This window comes from Megalops cyprinoides, chromosome 13 (genome assembly GCF_013368585.1).
Source record: "Megalops cyprinoides isolate fMegCyp1 chromosome 13, fMegCyp1.pri, whole genome shotgun sequence".
Lineage (NCBI taxonomy): Eukaryota > Metazoa > Chordata > Actinopteri > Elopiformes > Megalopidae > Megalops > Megalops cyprinoides.
The window spans coordinates 18,284,155-18,310,344 of record NC_050595.1 but is presented as its reverse complement, the minus strand read 5'-3'; the positions used below and the strand labels follow the sequence as shown (position 1 = coordinate 18,310,344).

The following is a 26,190-nucleotide window of genomic DNA, read 5'->3' as shown; positions in this document are numbered from 1 at the left end:
AGCAGGGCAGCTAAGGAGAGAGAGAGCTAGCAGGCAGGGACACAGGGGCTAGATACCTGGAAAGAGAGAGAGCAGTCAGGGACACAGGAACAGGACACCTGGAGAGAGGCAGGAGACACAAAGCTTTGTCCCACCAGAGCTCAGGAGTAGTGCAGCACCTCAGCACAGGAGAACCAGGGAAGAGCACCCTGCAACAGGTCCCTCTCAGCATCCCCTTCTGCCCTCTGCTCAAGGAGTCTGGGATCTACCCAAACGTAAGGAGGAACCATGAATACCAGTGAGCCAGTCATCGAGGACTACTATGATTACCCTGAATGGGACAACGGAGGAGTGCCCACACCACCACCTGTGGAGTAAGTATGCCATGGGGTCCCATGCAGGACAAACCCTGAAAATCCTTCCCACTGCTGCTGTTCATACAAATCTCTGTGCACTTGTACACTCATAATGTAATCAGATATAATATCACCCTAATTGGAAAATTCAGGAAATGTCTGTAATCTACAGAATTGAAGTTCAACAAGTGAAAACTGTAAACTGAGTAAAAACTTTGCCTAATTTGCCTACTTTAACATGCAGTAGGTATGTGTATGTATGTATGCTTGTATATGCATATGTATATATGCATGTACAGTATAGACATGTCTGTATATACATGGATATGTGTTTACACATACTTTTTGCCTGTTAGTTTGTGAACATTAGAATTTTTAAGATGTCAAATTAGACTGTTTTTTGTGATTGCGCTGGTATTTTTTAGTTGGATTGTTGAGAATTTCAAGCTTTAATAAGCTTTAATGAGGTAAGATTTGGTGTTTGTGGGTCGGAATTTGTGACCTGGTTCTGAAGGACCAGTTGGCGTACATTGTGTTTAAGCAGCTGATAAACCGAGTGAGATGAAATTCTAGTTCAGCCAGGCAATGAGCTCAGGAAAGTGGTGGAGTGATTCGGAAACATGCCCAACAGAGAGGAACTGTGCAGAGTCCAGGAGAGCCAGCCAGACGAAACCTCTACACTCGCACTGCTTCCTAGTGCTGTGCTAAAGTTCACCAGCGTTTCTGTAAGCTTGCTCAGCCTGCTGTTCTCTTGATTCTCTTCACCCTCAGCAGGGTTTATCATCTTCTACATACTGTAGTTACATGTGTTTGATAATGTATGTTACCTCCAGGGGAACAACATTTCTCTGCTCTGTAGTAACAGTAGCAGGATACATACTGTTGTCCGTGGCCGGACTTTCCCCCTCTAATGAGTTACACGGGCATGACTCTACATGACAGCGATATAGCACAATGTGATAAAAGAATATCTCCTGAAGAAGATTAAGACTGAGGTGTGAGTGTGATCTGCGCGATGGCACAGAGCCCAGATGAGGAAGGAGTTTTTTTTTTAATGTCATCAGACACTCATTCTCTGGGATTGCACCCATGGTGTCACCTGTCCAGCATAACCTGCCATCGGCGTCTCCTTGTTTTATTGTGGCGCCTGCATTCATATTCATTGCCAGTGGGTCTGGTTCAGGTTTCATTGCCTCAGAGACCAGCTTTGGCATCCTGTTAACATGCACTTCATCACCTTCACAGATGCAGGTTTATTTTTTCCCTCCACAGCCCCAGTTAATGTCTGTATGTAATACTATGTAATGCATAATCTGTTTTGCATAAGCAGTGATGGGGTTGTACTTGTGGGTGAATCATACAGGGGGGTGGGGGGGGGGGGGGGGGGGGGGGGGGGGGGGCAGTGTGATGTTTTGGTTACCATAGCGTTGCAGGTTTGTGTGCAGGTTTGTTTGCAGGTGATTCTCACATGCAAAGGTGCAAGGTGCTTCACCTGAATTGCCTTAGTAAATAAGCAGTTGTACAAGTGGATAACATTGTAAAATCATGAACAATGTCATTCATCCTGGTTGGGGCATCTAGTATTATGTTTCTGAGTAATGTAATTTGTTCATCAGAATAACTCTCTACCGTCCTGTAATTCTCCACATCATGACCATTTCAGGGTTGTGGTGCCATGTGAACCAACTGCTGATGACGGCCTGTTCCACATATGTATCTCCGCCATATCTGTGAGTGCATGTCGCAACCTGAGCCGCCAACATCTAACACACATTCATTTATGTGTTCCATAATATAGTATTCACCTGAGGACAGAGGTCTTTGACATTCAACATTTTTATTTTTGAGAGGAGTACTGAGAAAGCCACAGGGAAATGGATCGACTCACACATTGCTTCACAATAGCCAATCACGTTGGGAAAGAATGGAAAAAGTAATCATGCAATTTTTCAAGAAATAAATTATCAGATTTTAAACGGCTTGGTCAAAATATGTTCACTTCTGTCAGTAGTCAATTCCAATGACTGAGCTTTTGATTACACTGTTGAACCAATCATACCTTGGAGAGCCATGTTTTTTGATTGGTTCATAGGAGTGTGACAGTACATGGAAGCTCCACCCATTGTAGGGTTCATGCTTTTAGCCTGCCTTTCAGGCTCTTCTGTTGACTTGCATGTGAAGGTAATACAGTGAAACCCGGTTTTGCATGATGCAGATTTGTTATTCTGTATTCAGTGGTTTAAAGGCTGCTGCTTTGCAACAGTGGTGTGGGCTTTAATGGCATTTCCTATATACAGATTTAACATAATAACCACAGTGCTGAAAGAACCCCAGTAAATTCTAGTAACCCTCAGTGGATAACTGTAATAAACCACACACACACGTATACACTAATCTGTGCTTTCTGACACATACTAATCTTAGTATGTAATACTATATCAGTCGTGGGTACAGAGGTTGTATTGTAATGCCCTAAAAGATCAGTTTGGCATGTTTTTTATTGCAAGGATTTCACCTTCGCCTTTTGCCAGAATCCTGTATAAAATGTGTAGACTCGTACAGTTCCACTGGCCCAAAGCTGGGAGGAAGGGGTTTGCAACACTTATCTAGGAATAAGATTAAATGTATCGTTATGTTAGATATAGCCATAATGATAAGATATTATGCAATGGATGACCTGACAGTACAGTGCTTGGTTTTTTCACCTTTTTTGTCTTCTCTCTTAAAATTAGAGGTTTATCATGATCCCAAGATGGTCTCACCATTGCATTTACAATATCATTTAGATGACGCCTATAGCTGTTTCCATACACATACAACATACCGCATTCAATCTGCAGTAGTTATGCAGAAACATTTACTCCCAGATATGAGGTCCTCATCCAGGATGAAAACAAAGCGGGATTATGGTACGGTGTGTTGAGGCAAGACCAAAGATCATCCACACATGACCTTTAAACCCATTCATGGTAGCTGTTTGCACTTATACAAATCTTCTGTGAATGTGCCATGGTTCTCCTGTCTCGCAGCTCGGTGTGATGCTGGTCATCATAGTTCTGGCTCGTCGTGGGAATCCAGGCCGGAGCCCACGGAAAGGTGTTCTGGATTTACTCAGGTAAGGCCTCATCCTCACGCAGCCTGTGCCTCTTTCACGTTCCTGTTATATGCTAGTAACGCCTGTCCTGACCTGAAGACATTCTCGTCACATGGAATCAGTTTTGATGGATTTGTGACATGTGCCTTGTCCCCACAAGGCCCCTGGCCCCCAGGCCCCACCCCAACACCAACACCAACTCAGTCACTACCCAGACCTGAAACAGAAAAAGCTTTCAGTTGAAAAGACTAACATGGCCCAGCTTGGGCTGTCACAGAATTCATATCACTGTGTCTTTGTTTATGTCTGAGATCATATTCCATCATTGAATAGGGTGTTGATCCACTGCTGCTAGTATTCTGATTCAGATCATATTTGTTGTCCTAACCCCCAGCCCAGTTAACTTCCTGGATCCCGCTCAGCACAAGGGTCTGGCAGCTGCTGTGTTTGGGGTCCTCTTCTGCAAGCTCTCTTTGGTTTTTCTGGCCCAAAATCCTCTGCCCTTCCTCAAGGACGCTGCACCAGAGAACAAAGGTGAGACAGCCTTGCCCTTCTATCCAGACTGCATTCTGACGGTACTTTTTGGAGGGGTTGTGGGGGGGGTTAGTGCTTTACCAGGAAGCGCCCACTCATATGCTAAGTCACAGATGTCTGGGAAACAAAGGAATGGGACAGAAATGTTTTCTCCTGAGGTGAGGGGGGAGGTTGCTCTGAGTCACTCTGTCAGCAGAGCCATTGGAAGCATCGCCATGGTTTCCCTGCAGAAGTGGGCTCCATTCCAGACATCCTGAGTCAGTTCAAAGCTGTCAGGTGGACCTGAGAGCTTTCGCTTCCTCCCCCCCGTGGCAGTCTGCCCTGTGGCTCGTTATGTCGTGTAATTGGATTATTTCGTCTGCAGTTCTTTTCATTTCGGAGCTGCCTCAGTCTGTGGTGCTTTTCTATAATTAAGCTACACACGTAGTGATCTGCAAGGTAATTAAGGAGCGGGTAGCAACATAACCCATCTAAGCCACTTACATACCTGGTGTTCAGAGGCCTCATTGTAAGCCGTGTGCTGGTTGCCTCTTGAGGAATGTCTGTGTGCTTGGCTGTTAGTGTGCTGGGTGCTGAAAGGACCTTGCCGCTTACTTGGTTGTTATTGTTGTTGTCTGCATCCACGATGGCCATTGTGTTGGCTCAGTGAAAATTGGGTTATATGAACTACTAGAAAGCATATAATGAACAGCATAGATGTGGGGGCCATAGTGATGTGATTAATGTATTCTGATGATTTCCAGGATTATGATAACAGGTTATTTAAAAGCATATTAAATCTCTACATGATGGCTGTGAGAGACAGCTTTCAGTCTTGATGGCCAATGGCATTTGTTAGGGTTTTAGGGTTAGGGTTAGGTCAATAAAACATGTTGCTATACTTGCTGTATGCACTTTTGTAAGTCGCTTTGGATAAAAGCGTCTGCTAAATAAATAAATGTAAATGTAAAAGGTAAAAACAGAATATCTCTCAGTCTGACAGATCTGCATCCTAGGTATCATGCAACCACATTCAAATGTGTTTTCCAGGAATGCAGTGAGTATGCAGTGTGTGGAATCCACTTTGAGCTTGGTTCCAAAACACCCTGACATATGTTATTACTGTCCAAAGATGTGACTTGATCATGGTTCTACAAAGGCTTTCCTGTACCTCAGTTTTAATGTTCATACATATTTATTTATGGATATTTAACATTCAGACTGTGTTTTGATTATGTTTCCAAAATGATATGATCTGATTCCCACAGATTACTGGAAGATCCTGTCCCTGTTTTACTACCCCGCTCTATACTACCCCCTGCTGGCCTGTGGCACACTGCGCAGCCAGGTGGGCTACGTGCTGGGCAGCCTGCTCTCCTGGTCACACCTCGGAGTCCTCATCTGGCAGAAGGTGGACTGCCCTAAGACTCCCCAGGTAAAATGGACAGTGAAGCCAGGACGCTAAAGCTGTTTAGTGGTCTGACCACTGCATGCGTTCATTAGGACCACACTGAGGAACATCCAATCAGCAGCAAAAGAGTATGACCAAAACTCTTCGGTCCTGTCGCCACTATCAAAAACTCAGCTCAGTTCATATTTTCCAAATCTGTCGTTTCAGTATATGCATTCCAGCAAGTGCACTGTGCAATGACAATTGGGATGCCTTTGCCTCAGTCTGTATTGCTATAACATCCATAATCACAGGATGACACCATTTCAGGGAATGGAGCAGTGCATCATTTTGTGCTGTCTATGTCCTGTAGCACAACACAGCTACACAAAGACAGCTTTATATGGTTTTTAAGACTTTCAGAGCAATGCCTGAAGGGTATTTGCTGAGACTGGGTGTGAACAGGCACTAATGCTACTAGAGAAGAGAAAGCAGCCATACAAGCCATGAAAGACACACAATCATCATCAACAAAGCAGGCATGCAAGTGACACAGCTGGCCAACAAATCCATCTTTTTTCCAACAGTTCTGGCGTCCTGTGTGAGGCACGGGTGACAACTGCTGTGTGATACTAATTAGGACCGCACAATGACGTCACCTGACTTCCCCAGATTGACAGCATTGGCCACACCATACAATCCATCCTTAAGTGGGATGCAGACCGGGGCCCTCACACCGGGAGACCGCTGGCTCTCTCCCCCTTCCGTGCACCCCTCTCACACCAGCTGTGTCATTAGGAAGCCTGTGAATTGAATAGTGGAGCTTCAAAACAAATTTGTTCTGCTGTAGGGCCTGTCTCAATCAAGAAGTCCCCCCACCCCCACCCCCCCCCCACACACACACACACACCTCCAAGTTAATCACGTTAGTGTTCCTTAGCTGCAGCGGATAAGACGGCCAAGCTTCACATTGTTAAGCCTTCATCTCCTTAAAGTAAACCGGGGGAACCTGGCACGGCCAGTTTGTCTCCCTGAGCAAACTTTTCTAGGAACAAAAGCTGAAAGGACAAGGGGACGGGCTGGTTGTTGAAAGCTCTTCTTTGTTTGCCTCAGCGGCTTAAAGGAGGGCGTTACAATTTTAATCACTGGCACAATGTGAATTCAGTAACATGGCCACCAAAGTGACAGTGGCAGGCGTGTCGCTGTGTCTCCGCTGCAGTGGCTTTGGCGGACGTTGATCACGTTAAGCAAAGGAACGGTTGCACAAGAGCATCTGAGCGCTGTCACAGTGGACAAAAACTGAACTGATTTGTCTCTTCTGCCTGCAGATGTATAAGTACTACTCCCTATTGGCGAGTCTGCCTCAGATCGCCTGCCTGGCCTTCCTCAGCTTCCAGTACCCGCGGCTTCTGCTCAGGAGCTCGAAGGGCGACACAGAGACCAGCGCCTCTCAGGTGAGCAGCTGGAGCAGATGGAGGATGATGCCTTTCTGTCACGCGTGTTCTCTGCTGAGAGAGAGCGTGTGTGTGTGTGGGACTGCTCACAATGTGTACTCTTCAACTGTATGCTAAGTAGGTGATGCTGAGTGAAAAAAGGGGGTAAATCACTGTTTTTAAAATATGCAGGTCAGAAACAAAAGAGGTTATTCTAGTCCATGGGGCAAATCGTGATTAAAGGTTTTAACTGATCAGAAGCTTAGTTTTGGGCCAAAAATAGCACTGTTTCAGTAAAGTCTTTAAACACACGTGAGGAAGACTACACACATGCTGTGGATAAATGCACGTTTCACGAGGCAGAAACGTCATGAGGTGAAGGGAATGTGAATTTCTCTCAGTTGCGCAATCAGTGTTCTACTGTAAATTTTAAAATATTGTAATAGGTGTGAGTTTGTCAAAGCTTTCTCTTGTGGGTTGATGGCCTTTATCTAAACAGATAATAATAATTCTGTGTATTTACCTGGGAACTGGTAGACAAGGCCTCTGCATGAAAGAAACATGAGTGGAAACACCACATTTTTCCCTCTGGCGCAAAAGGGATTACACAACTAAAGGAGAGGCAGAAAACCTACATCTTTATTTGACAGAAAAAAAGTATTCTGGAACTTTTTTAAAAAAAAATAATTTCCCACAGTTATCAAAAATGATCAGAAGGATCACCACTCTGCTGCTGATTGCTTTTTCTTTTGATTCCATTTGTTTCGGCACTACCCCAGTGCACTCTACGTCAGATCATTTAATAAACCGTTCATCAGTTAAACCTGATCTCAGATCAGTTCTTTAGAATGAAATAACTGAACGTAACCCAATTTCCCTGTTAAAATTGAAATGACACAATGAAAAACACACAAAGGACCTCTTATGCTTTATTATAACACACAGTTAGGTAAAATTACGAATCAGCTGCCGATGGCTGATCCTTTCTTAAATTGGCAAGCTGGTTAATGAAGAAAACAATCAAAATCAGGTTCAAAATGATTCTACCAGACAATCAGTTTAAAGGTTTGAGGTCTTGTGCAAACTTAATGTCTTGCCCGCAGCCACTAGCTACTGTGTACTACCATCACATGTGAGACATCATTTTGAGAGCCCCAAACGTGAACACAGTCACTGTAAAATGAATATGTAAACACCAACGCAACATTCCAGAGTACTAATAATCCATAATCAGCTTGGATATAATTGGTTTACACAATGTTCAGATTACGTGTGGGCTGTGTTATTTCCCAGAGAGAGAGAAAGACAATGCCACGTTTACCGTAATCCCTTCGAACAGTCTCATTATGACGCAGTAACCGTCGAAAGTGTACGAAAGCCTCAAACGCTCTCTCAATAAGGTCCATATGATGGTCTGGAGCGTGAATGACGTCACAGTGGTGCACTTCTCTTCCTGCGAAATTAACCACTCTGTTGCTGTCAAGAGCAGAACAATGAAAACCGAAAAATCGAAATGGATAAATGACATTTATCACTAAGCTGAGAAAACATTAGTTCAGAATTTCTGTTTGTACTCTACCATATTCTGTATTTATACTGAATGTACCTATGTATCTTTGTATTTATGTTTCTACAGTGTAAATACTGTTGAAGTGCAGCAATTTCATGTGGGTATCTGCATTTCATTGCCATCTGGCTGTTATTGTAGGACCTCAACAGCAGCTACTATAAGGACTATGTGAAGAAAATTCTGAAGAGGAAGCCACCCTCCAAGACCAGGTGGGGATTGTACTTTAATAAAGATCAAAATGAGGACAGTAAACCAGCAGAATTTTAAACTCAAATCAAGACTGCTTTGCTTGAGCTGGTAAGACTATTGGCTAACAATCAATAAAAAATAGGTCTGATGTGGCATTTATAATAATAAATAAATGCATAGTAATAAATGCAAGTACTGTCAATACAATGCATCATAACTGACATCATAGACATTCATATATCATATAACAACTGCCTTTCATGGGGCATAATGATATATGATGTTGCAAGTGCCCCCAATGCTTCTTATCACATGCACTTTAACCGTATGTCTGTTTTTATAAGATGCTTATCTGGTTTATGCATGCTTATGACAAGGGTTGTAGGCATTATATATCTAAAGCTGGTAAAGGTTTTCTGAATGTTTCATAAGATCTGCCTCAAAGTAAACTCCCACCAACTATTGCACAATGCACTCCTTCTTAAAGTCTTATTGCATAATGTCAATTTGTGGTTTTTGTAATATTGTTCTACCACCTGGTTGGCCTGGTTTTTCATGGTGGGGGGAGGAGATTATTCATCACAGGTGACATTTCAGTGACTGAAGGGTTTAAAGGGGCAGTGGCACAGCTGGCATGAGGACATTTCCCTGCCAGGCTGGGTGGAGCGGCCCGGTGACCCACAACCACATTGTGAGTCAGACCCACTCAAATCCTCCGCTGGCACCGCTGAATGAGCGGTCAAACAAAGCGCAGAGGCCTCCACTACCGAGGTCCTGAGGAGGTTCGTCTCGCTGTCCTCAGGTTTTCCGAAGCCTCTCTGGGGGCTTTTGTTCTGGCGGGCTCTGACCTGGAGCAGTCCACAGCTCATCCCAGCATGGGCTGATTAGGCCTTTCAGAAATTAGGCTCATGGCCTGAATCGGGAAAGGGGGATTTATCTACTTTGAAGCGCCTCACCTCCTTTCCTTTTCTCTGCTGGTGAAAGAGTGCATTTTCTGTGGGGATCTGCTGTTTATCTTGGCTGTGCAGCCCAGCTGAGCACCTCCCCCAGGCCTTTTTTCCTAGAGTGTGCAGTGCCATCAGAAGGACGCATTCCAGTACTGATCAGCATCTCCTGATCCCAACGGCGGCTTTACCTGCCTGCAATCACCTAAGCCACAGAATCAGAGGCCACCTTTGGATACCAACTGAACACTCATCTGTTCAAAATTTTGTTCAGTTTCCAGAAGCCAGATGTGGTCTGCATCAGACACATGGTACCTAGTCTGTTTTAGGGACAGGGACAGGGTTAGTGCTGAGGTGAATTCAGTTCCTTTTACCTCATGTGAGAAGAGACAGGTGTGCAGTGGAAACAACATCTTTAGGCATCAAAAGTTTAAAGTGCTGTTAGTCTGTTGCATTAATGAGATAACCCCCACTTCTTTTCATAGCTCCTCCAGCAAAGATAAGCCCAAAATATCAAAGAGGCTATCTGAAGCACTGAAATCTTACATCTACACTCAAGAGGAAGGTAAGGGAAATCTGTTTCTGCAACTGAGGCATGATACACAGATGATACTAAGGATGAATACATGACACTAATATGTTACTACTGATTTTGGATTTCTCTCTCCCTCAGATTTCAGGTTCCCCTTGCTGCTTTCGGTCTCTGCAGTCATAACCTTCATCGCCATTTATCAGGTACCATGTTACCAGGTGCTGAATTCCCCTAAATCAAATTTAAATTGAGGACATCACTTCTGATGACAACTTGATGGCACCGGGAAGAATCGGCTCATTTTAATCTGCTTTCAGATTTTCAGAATTTCATAAATGACCGTTTCCAGTATTTCTACTAAAAAAGTATTGCTAAAAAAGATAGAGAGTGATAGATAGTGAGAGTGAGAGCGAGATAGAGATTGTTTTCTACTGTGCTTTCTTTTCATTATAGATGGTCAAAGATGGCAGATGGACAACAAAACGGCTATATATATATAGTTTTGCATTAGTACTCAATATGTTTAATTCCCCACAGGTGGCACTGCTTCTGGTAACTGCAGTGGTGCCCACTCTACACATAGTTCGTGCGGGGGTCAACGAAGATATTGCTTTCCTCCTGGCCGGCTTCAACATCCATTTGTCAGAAGATCGGGCAGAGGTGGTCAAAATTGTGGTCTACTACATGTGGTGTGTGGAGGGTGGGTGTCACATTCCCCAGCCATATCCCCCTGCCCAAACTCTTGCTTCCCCCAAAAAATATGGTGTCCCATAGATTTTGTACAACTCTTGAAGCTGTAACTTAATAAAGAGAGAGAGAAGTAGAGGAAAGCAGCTGTTCTCTTATAATCACAGAGTGGCTAAAACAGTGTCATGGCCCAGGTTCCTATAAATGAAGGCATAACGTTAATGAGTCATGTAGCATCACCAGAACTGAGTGCAATAATGAGACAATGGAAGTGGATGTATGGGACCACTCCTGATGCTGGACAAGTAAGGCTTTTAACAAAGACCAGAAAACTCATGGGTTCCCTTTGGACACCAGGGTTCAAGAAGAATCCAACATTTTCATGGGAAGGAAGGCTGTCATTTTTATTTTACGTTATTTTATGACAGGCCTTTCAATGAAAAAATACAGACTGTGTATAAAAAAAGTTCCATTCTAGTTTTTATGGCATTCCTGTCTGAGAGAATTAGCTCCACGTTTGTAAATCTGCACCAAACATGACTGTGTCTGAAGGAGAGGGACAAGGTGTTAGCACAGCTCTGCAGACAAGCTACTGAAAAGGCCAGGCTTGGGGTTCTAGGCTGTGTATGAAAGGAATGAATGTTCAAACAGGACTTTGCAGTTGTTATTGCAAACCCCACCGCCTCAGCCTTTTGACCCCTCGACCGCTCTGAGGCTGACCTTAGGTTCATGTGACTGACTTTTTTTTTTCTTTTTCTGTAGTTTGTTATGTCTCTGCGCTGACATTGTCCTGCCTGGTCAGCCTGCTTATGCTAATGAGGTCAATGGTTCTTCACAGGTGAGTCAACTGCCTCTGTCCAATCTCGCTACCCCAAATCAGCACAGACATGCCATACTGTGTGAAAAAGTTAAATATGTCATTGTATGGTTAAATATGGTCTCCAACATGCTAGGAATGTATTTTAAACATGTCTTTATAAATAAGTCTAAATAAGTCCATCATTACATTTGTAACAACTGACAATTATTACCATGAACATTCTGTACATTTTAAAAACTGTTATAATTTCACAATGTGCATATATATTCACACATATAACATATGAAATTGGTAACAATACACAATTTGTAGTGTCTGCAGTAAATTGTTGCATCCATTAATCCAAACCAATGCTTTAAATTTGTGGTTTTATATTATATACTATATATATCTATATATATACTTTTTCATAAGTGTTTACTTTGCCAGCAGTCTACCTATCTGTAATATTGATCCCAGGTGTTTGTGTAACATAACAAAACCTGACTGTGCAAATATATAGCATTGCATGCTGTAAGGTTCTCTTCTCAAATGGTTTACATAGTTCAAGTTGCTTTTATATTTTTATTTTTTTATCTATATTTTATTATTATTAATATTTTTATTATTATTAATATTTTTTATTATACTAATTAAAATTGTGTAGACAAAAAACCTTCCAGACTGTCCTGCCACTCCTTCAAACGCTCTCCTTTGGGAGCAGTAATTCGTTCCTCATCAAATTATTATTATCTTAACCAAATAACAGTAATTAGCTGGATGAGCTGAGTTTTATTCAACAGAGGAGGCAATTCGTGTTATACTGAAAAGGCATATGAAGGTTATACACTGGGATTCAAAGTAGCATTATAGGCACATCTGATCTCTGTCTCCCCATGTCTGTGTATTGGGAAGCTAATGCTGTATCCAGTGGCGTGGTGTATAGATGGACACAGCTTCCAGGCCTCAAAATAGAATGCTGGGCGCCATCGCGGTGCTTTATTCCTGCCCAGACTCCAGAGCCTCTCTGCTGCAAAACTGAGGAAGCCAGACAGGGAATTTAATTCTTTTATCAGTTCTGTTTCTGGTACTTCCAGCCAGGGCTGAGACAGCTGTTAATGCAACGAGCCGGCCGCTGTGTACCACACACACACACACACACACACACACACACACACACACACCCCTTCAGAAAGACACTCTCAATCTCTTGCTCAATCATGCACACATACATAGAAGATGTAAGTGGACACACATAGCATATAATGGGATTCCCACCCTCCTGTAGGCACACTGGGGACATGGTAGCTCACAGCTAATATTAGATTAGAAAAATGAAATTCTTATTATAGTCTAATTGTGTGAATAACCTTTACTGTGGGGCAGAGGCAGTCACTGTCTATCAGAAGGGAAATCAGGTGATTATAATAGTGGTGGTGGCAGATTAATTCTTAATGAGGTCACAGTTTGCATTAATTTCACAGGAATGTCTTGTCACAACTGTATTTTAAAATGCATGGTACACGTGTGTATGTCTCAGTGAGTGTGTGTATGCATTAGAGGTGTACAATGTGTGTGTTTACATTTAGGAAGTGCACATTTGATTGTGTGTGAATGTATGCATGCACTGTAGAGGTATACTTAACATTATGTGTTGTGTTCCGTCTGTGTCTATGTTGATGTCCTCAGGTCAAACCTTAAAGGGCTGTACAGGGGGCAACTGAACAATGCCCCCAGCCGTCAGAGGGGCCTCTTTCCGTCACGCCCTGCCCTGGTGTGCTGGATAGGCTTCACCAGCTACCAGGCTGTCCTCGTCTGTCTTGGTAACTTCATCACATGCCGTGTTATGGTTTATGGGTCATGCAGAGCACTCATAGCAAAACGCTCTACAATTGTGTACATCATTTTGCATTACATTATATTAATGTCATTTAGCAGACGCTTTTATCAAGAGCAACTTACACAGGTTACAACTTTACATGTTACCCATTTATACAGCTGGATATTTACTGAGACAATTCTGGGTTAAGTACCTTGCCCAAGGGTACAACAGCAGTGAGCAGTGCCTGCCACCCACAAAACCCAGGAAAAATGGAATAAATACACATCAAAAAGACAAATATGATGGACGGTAAAAGAACAGAGAATTGTTTGTTGTAGGAAATAAGAAAGATCACAGCTGTTATAGGATGCTGATATTCATTCATGAAGAATCCATACAAACAGCCCAGCCTCTCCTTTATGCCTCATTTCAGCGTTAACATTTCAACATGACAGCCACAAGCAGAATACATGTGTTGAATTCCAATTGAATCCAATTTCCCTTTCTGATAAAATCAACTTTGATGATATTGACTTTTTAGATACATCTCTGGAACATTTCAATTATTTGTTTTAATTTTTTATGACTGACTTTTCAAAGACTTAAAGTACACACACTGCCCGATGCTTGTTAGAGAGCCAAGAGATTTCTCCCATCTTTCTGAAAGGCGTGTATTCATGTCTGGCAATGTTTCTGTGGGGAAAATGATGTTAGATTCCCAAAAGAATTTGAATGGGTATTCTCCCAGGGGTGAGGAGGTCTTCTTGCCTTCTGCCTTGTTGACTTAGTTCAATTAAAGTATTATCTCAGTTTTACACAGCTATATTTTAATATTATCTTATCACTAGAGATGTAGAGACCTAGATCAATAGAATCACTCTGAAAATGACGGCCATCTTTATTTTGATGTCATTTTCATCATCATAATTGTGGTGTGACTACCTTCAGTCATTTGAGTTTGAGCGATTGAGTTTCGTTCACCATTGTCATCATAGTTCCACGTGTGAGCAGGTCATAACCACCCAATAACCACCCAATCTACTGTCTCCGTAGCGATAGTCCTGCAGACGATGGTGTTTTTTATCTGCGTCTTCTTTGCCGTCTTCCTCGTTGTCATCCCCATCCTGCATGGGCAGAACCTCATACTCTTCCACATCCTCAGGAAAACATGGTAAGTGTCGCCTTCTGATTACATCACTCCCAGATGGCTGTGACCTCATCATCGCACGTCACCCACTCCCTGCTGAATTTTTTTTTTCTTCATTATGAGTGTAACTGTTTAAGTAGCTAAATTGGAAAAGTAGCTCAGTTGGTATTTTTTGATCTGGATTAGTGGGTGTGGTGTCTATCACCTGAAGTCTGGCCTTATGTTTTTTTGTTTAATTTTTTCCCCCCCACAGGCCCTACTGGGTGACGTTAATCTTGGTTGTGATCATTGAACATCTGGCAGCCCAGTTTGCTTTTGTCAAAAAAGATGCAGGAACGAGGGACCTGAACAACAGGTAATGTTCACTTCACACTGCTCTGTTTCCACATTCATGTTCTTGTATTGTAATAATGTCAGTATTGGTCATGTATTCATTGCTGAAAGTGTGACTTTAACACGATGACCATAAAGGAGCACTGGGTCCCTCTCTTAAAATGATCTGCAGTGTAACCTGCATCACTTCTTTAGTGCATTTCAGTGGAGTTTGAAACTGATTCTGAAGTTATCTCAAAAATGAATAAACCCCAGGGAAACTGTTTAGTTGGACACACTAAGTGCTCACCAAGTCAATGACCCTCAAAAGGTTGGTTTACATCCAACCAAGCACCTTCCCTTGGTTTTCCTGTGCCATAGTCCGACCCCTGGATGCCTTGTACAAAAGGTACCCCAGCCATACAGGAATGAATGATACATGATGGGTGTTCCTCCTCTCTGAACAGGAGTGCTCTGTTCCTGCTGAGCTACCTGCTCTTCCCTGTCAACATCCTGGTGGGGGCGTTGTTAGGGCTGTTGAGGATAGTGGTCACAGCCCTCTTCAACATTGCCCACTTGGGCCGCATGGACATCAGCCTGCTGAACCGTGGGGTGGAGACCTTTGACCCAGGTCAGTCTTGCCACCCTCCCACAACCCCCCACCAGCAGGATCGTTTGGTCAGTTGTCTTTTCATGAACCATACAAAAACATGCACAGCTCTTCTTTTTGTGAAGTATCCCTTTCCCCCTCTAAAACACATAACCCCCAACCCCTCTGGGTCTGTCTGTCTGCAGGATACCGTTGCTATGTCCATTACCTGAAGACTGAGGTCAGCCAGTCCCACCCTGTGATGAAGGCGTTTTGCGGAATGCTGGTGAAGTCTGCGGCCCAGGAGGGCAGAGCTGCACAGAAAATGCGTGATGCAGAGGAAGGTCAGTACCCCCATCCCCACTATTACAACATGCCCACGTCTCTGTAACCAGGTTATACACCGTATGCACACACACAGTCACACGCATACGTACACACACAAATCCACATACTGACTCACTCACTCACAAACTGCATCTACTTCTTTGTTATAATGTATATACCGTGCCCCCTGTTTGGACTTTTCTTTGTCAGTCTGATCCAGTGTGCAGCAATGCATGGGCTTGATTTTTTTTAGTGTAGGTTTGGTGCTGATTTCAGATTTCAGATTTCAGTTGGTTACATCGTGTTGGGATTTCACTTCTACCAATCCTGTAGCAAAACAATCAGCAACTTGATTATGTGACTGCCCACTGTTAGATCCTCAGGCATGTCTCTTTAATTACTGTGTCCTACACGTGAAGAAAACAAGGGGAACATTTCCCACACACATAATCACGGTACAGAATGATACTGCAGAGACCACACCTCTATTCAGCTTCTACGCCCAACTGTACGAACTGGTGCATTAGCCCAAATGTAAATACAAAACATTAATATTTGATGTTTTGAGTGTTTTTTTCACCTGTCAAAATTGGACATGAAAAAATCAATAAAAACAAGCAAGATTCAAATGACACAACCTCTGGGCTTTTGACTCTGCAGCATTAGCGCTGTGGTTGAGCTCGGGAGACAGCAAGAGAGTCAGCTGTGTAAATGGGTGACGGTTGGACTGGGCGGAAGCTGTGCCAGTCACTCTGGGCACGGCCATCTGCTAAGCATGTAAATGATAACAGTGACGCAATCGAAAGGCCAAGCTGCCCAAGGCGTGTTGAACATTACCTTCATACAGTATTGAGGGTGCATCTGCTTGGCCTGTGTTGGGTGGGATTGGCTCTCCTCTGTTAAAAGCCAAGCTGTTCAGATAGGGAGAGTGCAGTCATCCAGACACCAGCCAGCACCATGCTGTCCCAGAAGCCCTTGAGGCTGATTAGAGGTGACAGGGTCGGGCAGCTTAGCAACAAGCACAGCACCAGTGGGACCTCAGTAAATGGAGCGCTCGTCCGGGATATCATACACAGGCAGCACCGTGGAGAAGTGGAAGTGAACTGGACTGTAAAGATTATGGGTTCAGATCCCAGGTAGAGCACCAATGCTGTTCCCCTGAGTGGGGGGCTTGACCTAAATTTCTTCATTAAAACTATTGTTTCATGTTGTTAATGGACAATATTTAAGTATGTGAATAATCTTAGTTGCCCTGGAGAGTGAATACTTGTTTTTTATTACATTTCCTAAGCATGCGATGTATTGATGTGTCTTTTTAATGTATCCATTTAATGTCTGTATAATGGACCCTGATGGAGGATTGTCCTCATTTGCCACTGGTTAAAATCTAATTTCCTTTTTAGGAATTGGCAAGGTTCAGATCAGTCTCCTCAAAAATTGAACAATGTAATGATATATATATATATATATATATCAGGATTTAAACAATTAATTTTGATGTAAATAATTTTAATTTGTGTAACTGCTGTATGTCTCAAGACAGTACTATATCCTTAGATATTATGCCTTACAGAGATTCATTATGTACTGGCAGATTATGATGTTGGAACACTGCTAATTTATAGTTTATATTCCTATGGACCTAAGGGCTGGATGCAACATGCTAATGGCAAACTTAATATATTCCAGCAATGCTCAACAATTACAATGACATTAATTTCCATGAATATATTGCACATGAGCAATGTTGTCTCATGATAGATCATGCTGCCCTTCACCAAAAGAAAACTGAAAAGGAGCCTATTAAAAATGCTTGAAGAGCCAGTTGTTGGTTTGTAAAAATATTTCGATAAGAATGACATATGGAACTCCCTATGGGGATTTATTCTGTTCAACCTAATCCAGGCAATAGACTGCAATGGGTTAATCATGCTGTTGCTTATCTACAGAGGCAGTTCGACTGAGATGCAGCCTTCCTGAAGTTGAGCTTCTCTGACCAAAACAGAGTTCATGTTCATATTGAAATTAAATAATCCTAAAGTTAATCCCCACCTTCTGAGGGCACGGTGTATTACTGAATGCTGTTGGGTGCTGGTTGAGAAAGAAGTAGTGAAGGAAGATTTGATCATTTGCATTGCTTCACAACACAGGTGATTTGTGCTAAAATTAAAAATCAATATTAAAAATGTGCTTTTTGCCGTTTCATCAAACTGAAGACAAAATCATTGAAAAGAGTAAGCTACAAAGCAATGTCCATTTACAATTACCAGTACAAATATAATGGAGACACCAATGATCCAAAGCAACGCCAATCACAAAAAAAAATCCACTTTCGCCTTTGCTTTTCTCATTTTGGCACAAGTCAGCTACCATACAGGTGATGTGCTAAATGTGGGCGTCGCTTCAGGCACGGCTGCTGCCTGAGAGAAGGTTATTATCTGGACCGGAGGACGTGTACCTGCTGTCTTTGTGTCTCTCTGAGCCCTGCGGCAGCGTCTTCCCTGTAAAGAGCTCCCAATTCTGTCCTTGCAGGAATCAAGCTGGTGGGTCCTGAGAAGAAGTACAGGGTGTCCAGCGCCAGACGGGCCCAGGTGCGCTGGCAGCTCCTCTACACCCTGGTCAACAACCCCTCCCTGGTGGGCACCAGGAAGCACTTCCAGAGGCCGAGCCCAGAGGGCATCCGGAACGGAGCGCCCAACCACACCACCGCCGAGGGCGGCGCAAAGGGCACCGTCCAAAAGGGGTCCAGCTAAGAGGTCCAGACCCACTCCCACCAACTGATCCCCCCCCCCCCCCCCCCCAGAACAAAAATGCACCGGCGTGCAGTCGGCTTATGCGCAGAAATATGATGAGCCTCCCATGGGCTCACGGTTCAACCAGACCGTTTTGAAAGGATTATCTGCGTGGGTTGGAGGTCTAGCCTCCCACATTGAAAGAAGTGCACTTTCCTATTCTGACGGTCCCTAGCTCAGTTCCTGTATGCAGCGGAGGGGCTCCTGTGTGGTCTGGGTTTGTGTTCCGCACCAGTGCCTTCATGCTGCTCATGCACTTCCTTTAAGTACTCACTCAGAATTACTATCTGAGGAGGTAATTCATGATGCATGTCACACTGAACCATTTCCAAGGTTATGAATTGTGTCTGTGTATGAATGTATAGGGTGTTGTGTGTTAACTTAGTTCATGTTTATTTCCAATATCTTTAGTTTCACCCACCTGAGTGTAACTTAACATTGACATTAATGACAAGAGTATTTTTTTTAAATGCAGTGTATAGGTAATTTTTAATTTTGTCATTATTAAGAATGTTGGTAATGGTTTCTGGCAATTCTTTGCCAGCTTTATTTTCCTGTAATTGTCAGTCTTGGCTCAGGGTCGTAGGTGGTGCTGTGACATCTATCATTCCACTGATTGTTGCATTTTTGTGACGTCTAAAAGTGCCTTGAACAAACGAATGTACTTGTGATTAGAATTAAAAACATTTAAAACTGAAATCAGTGTGATTTCATTGGTGTGCCAAGCCATTTGTGTGAAAACAAAGGAAGTGGTTACTACAAAACTACAGATGCATGTTCAAAAAAACAGCAAATATCAAATTGAAAATATAGGAGGATTATCTAGATTAGACTGAGCTTCGAAGTTAACGAGACTGCGCAAGATCACGAATCATACCACCTCATCATACATCAAGTGCGTGCTGTGACACCTTCAGCTCCTACTCCTACGGCTTGCGTATTGTTTTTACACTGTCAACTGTAAATCATGGAGCCACCACCAATAGATAAAAGCGTATATGTGTTATTCATGTTTTGTTTTCTTCTGTAAAGTATTTTAAAAAGCCTAACAACGTGTCACCTGTTTGAAAGTCGTGAACGACGAAAGTCGTGTCTTGCAGATCGGGGGAACATTGTCGTGAAATATTTATTTGTAATGGTGGATTCGGAAGTAAAAGAAAAAAAAAGCAACGATTCATATCAAATGCCCATGCTTCCGTGTTCAGAGGTCTTTTTTACGTCCTTTAGCGGAAACATTTCCCAACAGAATTGCGATCATAGAAGTGTGGCTTTTCCGGGAATATCATAAAAAACAAGTTAAATTTCTGGTCTGTATATTTCCAGGACGTATCTCTAGAACGCGTTAAGATGGAAAAAAGAATCGTTTATATTCTTTTACACATTTTTTAATTTCCCACAACTAGTTCCAAATCAAAAGATGCAAGGTCTGGATTGGAATATTACACAATATGATTTAAACGGTCGGTAATAATTTCACTAGGGTTCCCGTTGATTTAAAAATAAAAACATTCCATCAGTCTTATAGAACATATTTAATGTACAACAAAGCAATGGCACGTTCGCGAAGAAGACGTCGTTCTTAATCTTCCTCCGTGAAATTCGATTAAGTAATTTTTGGTCTGGCTATTTACAGCAGGAACTCTGTCGTAGATGACATAGATGATTCTGTGGTTGGCGCGTTGCCGACAAGTGTTGCTTTATATTGAAAGGTTTTAGATGGATCTAAAACCTTTAAACTGATTTAAGGGAGAATTTTTTATTTTTATAGGCCTTTACCGTCTTTATATGTGGAATATATATATATATATGTGTGTGTGTGTGTGTGTGTGTGTGTGTGTGATAAAGCAGCTCATCACCACTCAAACTAGCCACCAACGCCCTCAAATAATGCGTCCTTTTAATTCGTTTCTAAGATGTGCATGGAAATGTCATTTGACTGGTCGTCTTTCACATGTCATCATGTGAAAATAAAACTCATTCGCAATAGAAGCAGAGCACGATGAATAAAAAATTCTTAAACATTTCTGAATTTCTCAACAAAAGGTACAATAGATCAGCAAAGTTCATGTTCAATCTTTTTATTAACCACGTACATAAAATCATATCAAAAGAGGTAAAAGGGTGGTGGGTCTTTAAAACATTGTTGGACATTTAGGCATTTAAAACCCACTATGAATCGATTCACAGTACACTCAAAGCCGTCAGACGTTCAGAAGCGTTGTTTACAAAAAACCATTTTATCTGGTTTACATCACATAATTACAGTAAGTATATCTAACGTCCTATGCGGTATTAAAGCACACGTGAAAATACGTATGTGTGACATGCCACGGACAATATTTACATAGAGAAAGGATAGAATGTTTCAGAAAAGTGAGAGGATATTGAGCACCCGTAGTCTTAAACAGTTTAAACTCACACATTTTAGAGCTCCACAGTACATTTAACACCGTGTATTGGCAGTTACCTGGATGGTCCGCTATTATTCGTGGCAGGCTACAGTAATAATGAGATTCCCTTTAGATTTCAGCCAGAGAGGAAGTCGACACACTTTGACTTCGACCTGCTGAGACGCACGCATAAAAACACGGCGAGGACGAATGGTGGTCCAAGCCGTGCATAAAAGTGTCTTTTCGGTTACATTTAACATATCAGATCTGACTAGATCTTCATTTCACTATCAGTGAAGTATCAGTAATAACTATGCACTGAGACTGGAAAAAAGTGCTTTTAGTTTTACAAAAATGTTTCTGTAAAAGTGTGCCCATAACATGTTGTCCGAGCTTTTTAAAATGCATATCAGCGTGGCCGCTGATAAAAATGTTACTCTCCGTCGATGGCATAAACCATAATAACAGGCGTTTTAATTATTTATCACAGTAAAATACTATACGTATGTGGTGCATTATATTATTGTCTGACTGGCATTCTGCGGATGTTAAATGACTGAGCCGCTTTTAGCATGCCTCTAACATCACGCGAAACAATGAATGGTAAGGTTACCTGGTTTAAAACCTTGTCGAAAAAAACTATCTTACACACTGACACTGGGTAACAGGTGCTTCAACGGCCTGGCTGTTTGTAGTTGCCATTAATTTCTTCGGAGATGTTTACCGCCTCGGCGCCAAGCGGTAATCGGTCGCTGTATTCGGAGCCCACTTCGAATTCCTCCTGATTAGTTTTGGACTGCGACTCGGGAATTGACTCAGTAACCACGCTACCCTCCGCTTCTCCTTCGTCCTCCTCTTCCTCTTTCTCACCTCCCGCTTCTCCTTCGCCCAGCTCGCTGGCGGTGTAGTTCTTCTCGGACTCGACGAACGACGCTCTGGGATCGAAATCGGCGGCCATGTGTTTTTCCATCTGATCGGGATTCTGCGCCTTCATGATCAACTTGTACGTCTTGCCTTGGTATTTGTACAGTAAATGGCAGCAGGTCGCGCCCAACAGCGGTACTGTCGCCAGCGCCAGCAAAAATATGCTCACCACCAATATGATCAGCAAGGAAGGGATCTTCTTCCTGGTGGTGAAGACAACTTGGACCTGACAATCTTCACCCCCATAGGTGAGACAGAGTGTGTAATTGGTTCCAGGCTGAAGGCCTTTAAAACGATAAGCATTAATGCCCTCCTCGATCCGTGACCACTGAACCACTGAATGTCCATTGCCAGTATTCACACATAAATACAACATGTCAAGGGGTACTTTTTTGGCAGATGTTTGGTACAGGTAAAAGGGCTCTTTATTCACAGTTTCCAGCTCTTGAGGGGGACTGAGGTGTAGGGTGGACTTGGCACTGGGCAGCTGGAGAGGGTTGAGTTGTACCTTGGCCTCGGTCTCAGACACTTCCAAGGCAATGACACCAAAGTCGAATGTGTACTGCTTCAGCTCCCCTGAGCTCAGGTTGAAGGCATGGTTAGAGATGTAGTGGGTGCCGTCCTTAATGCCACATTTGCTGGCAAACTGTGGGTCCTGCCCGCCTTTCTCAGTATCCACGGTGATGTATGTTGACCCAGTTGGAGCGCTCTTGCCCTTCTCTTCAGGCTTGGACCAGGTGATTACACTGTTCAGAGAGGTCTTAGCCCCAGGCTGGCGGTCATAAGAACGGCCCTTATCTGATGTTGGGTCAAGCATGGAGTTAGTGGCGTGTTTCTGGGCACCCGCAACCGCAACTTTGACCGAGCTCTGAGCCTTGCCCAGTTCGTTGATGGCCGAGCAGCTGTAGTTCCCATCCTCTTTTTTGCTCATGCGAGGAATGATGAGGGTGCCGTTGTAAAACACCAGGAAACGATTACCAAACTTCTTACTATCCAGGCTGTTTTTCTCACTGACATTGGCAGGCAAATTGAACTCAATGAACTGGTTTCCTGCAAGTATTTGCCACTTGAGGTCTGGCCTGGGGCTCCCCTTGGACTCACAGTTCAGGATCAGCATGAAGCCTTCATAGAGCTCGGTGTTCTCGATGTTGGGCTGATAGGTTATGGTGACCGTCGGGGCCAAGCACTCTAACTTGGGCATTTTCACAACCAGTGCGCCTTTCAGCTGCTCAGGGGCCTCGCAGGTGATGGAGTTTTGCTCCGGGATGGAGATCGTAGCCTCAGCCATCCAGTCTCTCAGCCACTCGAGCCTGCAGGAACAGGTGAACGGGTTGTTGTATATCTGAAGGTGGGACATGGAGCTGAGAGCGTCGAACGTCCCCTGCACGATAGTGGTGAACTTGTTGTTGTTGATGCGCAGCGACCGCAGGTCCTTGAGGTTGGAGAAGGCGTCCTTGGGCAGGCTGACCATCTCGTTGTTGCTCATCTTCAGCATCTGCAGGGCGGTGAGGTTGGAGAAGTCCCCCCAGGGGAAGCTGACAATCTTGTTATTGCTGAGGTCCAGGTTCCTGAGCTGGAGCAGAGGGGCCAGCGTGCCCCGCTCCACGCTCGCAATCTCGTTGTGGGCCAGCCACAGGGACGTCACCTGCGTCACATCCACAAAGTTCTTGGCCCTCAGCGCTGTGATTTTGTTGGCGGAGAGGCTAAGGGTTGTCACGTTGGGTGGCAGTCCAACGGGCACCTCAGTAAGTGCTTTATAGGCGCAGTCAGCAACATGGTGGGCATATTTATCCTGGCAGTTGCAGGGTTGGGGGCAGCATTGTGCGCCACCAAAGATAGCTGTCCACAGTACAAGCAAGTAAAGGTATGTCACTGCCATTTTCAGAACCTGTAAGAAATACATTTGTCAAATGGTAAATGAATATCACACCAGCAGCATGTATTCTACAGCAACGGTAACAGGTATGCCCATTGGGAAAAAAAACCACTAGAGTAATCATTTGACAAAGCAGTAGATCTATATGACTGTTAATGTATTTCACATTTCGTCAACTACCACCTTATATCAAAAGAGATGTGCTGCAGAGTATAGCACGCATCAACATTTGGCAACATATGTGCTTCCGCTATCTTAGTATAAAATCAAATGTCTGGAATAAAAACAACTGAAATCATGCTGGTGGCAGGACATATTTTATCAGGGAGACTCGAGAAAGCGTCGCTGTTAGAGACTCGAACTATTGAACTGACATAAAAACACATCTTCATAAAATTGCTAGCTTTAAACACAAAAATAGCCAAAACATTTCTAATTATTGTTGAGTGAGTGTCCTGCGCTGGTTTTGTAAAACTAATAGGTTATATATGGTTAAATACACGCAATTTAATCTGTCAAAAACCCCACTCCAAACATTCCTGTATGAACTCTAATACTACTATAATTTAATATTGCATACTTCAGCATGTGATTTATTACAGTGAATAGTTATCGAACGCTGGACCGAGTTCTCTGTCCGTGGTGCTGAAAGGTAGGCGTCGTGTTTTGTTTGTAATAAAAATCTCCTGGCTCCCCGGATTCTTACTTAATAACGCTTAACTATCACCTCTCCCACGTAACCACTAAATGTAGCAGATTTTTTTTCTAATTCACTCAGTTGTAAGACGCGAGAGGAAAGCGCTTTAACATTGCTCTTTGATGTATATAAATTCAGACAAATGAAATGCAATTCTGAACTCTTACACTATTTGTTAATCTGATAATTCTGTCATGGTAAGATTTTACATTAACATTAAGCATAGATTGCATGCAACAGGGAATGCACATGCCATTCAGGTAGTATCCCAATACGTTTGCATGATCAACGATCAACACAACAACGTCTCACTTCTCCTTGTCTTCTTCTAGATAGGTCTTACCTGTCAGATAGTTTTTCCCAATCCTTCCAGTCACCTTTGGATCGACGGAGAGTTATGGAATATATGTGGTAATAATAATTAATGGTTGCTTGAAGTATAGGCTATTTCTCGCATATAGTGAATCCGTTCACATGTTTTTGGCAGGCGCGCACTACGGTGATGATAGGTGGCGGAAGAAACATGTTTCTCCCAGCAAGATGCTGAGCTGCTCGACGGATGCTTTCGCCTCGCGATCGAGTTTGGCCAGGATTCGCTGCGCGCTCCTGCCGCAAGGAAAAAGGGAGGGTTTGTGAACGCGCAGCCTCTCCCACCACGCCCGAGTTAAAGCTATAGGGCTTTGCCTATTTATGCTCTAGATTCGAGTAATGTTACATTTAGTAATGGGTATCTCTAAGCATCATCTCTGACCCTATTTTTCTTCAGATCCACATTATTTGGGAGATTTTTTTCCAAAGGATTCTAGCCGGACTGTCTTAAAGTCACATTTCGCAAACGTAAAGGAGCTGAGATTGAAGTTTATATTAATTGTTATAATACTACGATGATTACGTGGCTGTGAATTTGCCTATCTACATTAAATATATTACAGTGAAAATCCTGATTTAAATACATAATGCCAAAGATCAGACGGGTATACGATGCTGATTTGTCAGTTGATCATTCTAAAGAATTATTTTCAGTCAGCCATCATTATAACGGTATAACGTATTCAACCAATGAGATATTACAAAACCTACAACTTACTTTATATCAGAATATTGACTATGTAGTACTATTAGCAGAAGTGTTATATTGGTACATTTCTCCATACGCTTCCACACAGCAAGCCATTCGCTTCCCCATGTTCCTATAAAACGACAGCATTATTAGATTAATGAAAGGGCTTGATGAATAGGCTAGCCATTTAACTAAACTGATCATGCATTACTGAAAAATGGATCAGTCTGATTGCTGTAGCTGCTGCAACTAAATTTTGTAGTATCAGTATGTCCCCAAATTCCAATACATGGATACGCTTGGGAGATTTAGGTTATTTTCCTGTTTTATAATTTGTTCAACCCCTTACTGGTGAATAAAAAATATTTGTCACGTCACACATTCACGTAACAAATTACCGCTATACCAATATTTTAACACTAATTCTTTGTCATGCTCAGCCTATACGACACAAGACCGAATTATAACTAGAACCAAAAATATTGCCACACAAAGCGTTTCACCTTAACAAAGTTAACTGTCGCCAGTGACCCAGGATACCGAAGACAACACAGATACCGCTTATAAAAAAAAGAAAGAAAAAGAAAAAAAAAAGAAAAACGTAAACTGATTTCATGCAAAGGTGTTCTTCTGTTAGACGTTAGAGCCTACATCCTTTTAACTACCAACGAAAAAAGCCCTTACCTTATGCATAAATTTAATATTATGTACCTGTCAGCATAGCTGTACATAGTTATGTATTTTCATTTAAATCATTATTCATTTAAA

At 42.8% G+C, this 26,190-nt stretch overlaps 2 protein-coding genes across 2 annotated transcripts; one reads left to right on the top strand and one right to left on the bottom strand.

Moving 5' to 3' along the window:
* Nucleotides 1–267: 267 nt before the first annotated feature.
* On the top strand, nt 268–18,466 carry LOC118788432 (receptor for retinol uptake stra6-like). The gene is made up of 17 exons (XM_036544428.1): nt 268–353; nt 1,999–2,065; nt 3,365–3,450; nt 3,824–3,963; nt 5,211–5,377; nt 6,661–6,786; nt 8,474–8,544; nt 9,954–10,033; nt 10,142–10,203; nt 10,538–10,700; nt 11,450–11,525; nt 13,176–13,309; nt 14,362–14,479; nt 14,709–14,810; nt 15,235–15,398; nt 15,563–15,700; nt 18,216–18,466. Exons 1-17 carry the CDS (start codon nt 268–270, stop codon nt 18,434–18,436), a joined length of 2,001 nt encoding a protein of 666 aa, XP_036400321.1. The 3' UTR covers nt 18,437–18,466.
* Nucleotides 18,467–20,567: 2,101 nt separating this feature from the next.
* On the bottom strand, nt 20,568–25,007 carry LOC118787673 (immunoglobulin superfamily containing leucine-rich repeat protein 2-like). Its single transcript, XM_036543238.1, has 2 exons — nt 24,706–25,007; nt 20,568–23,677 (listed from the first exon to the last, which is right to left on the bottom strand). The coding sequence occupies exon 2, from the start codon at nt 23,666–23,668 to the stop codon at nt 21,539–21,541; it is 2,130 nt and encodes a 709-aa protein (XP_036399131.1). The 5' UTR covers nt 23,669–23,677; nt 24,706–25,007; the 3' UTR covers nt 20,568–21,538.
* Nucleotides 25,008–26,190: the final 1,183 nt, after the last annotated feature.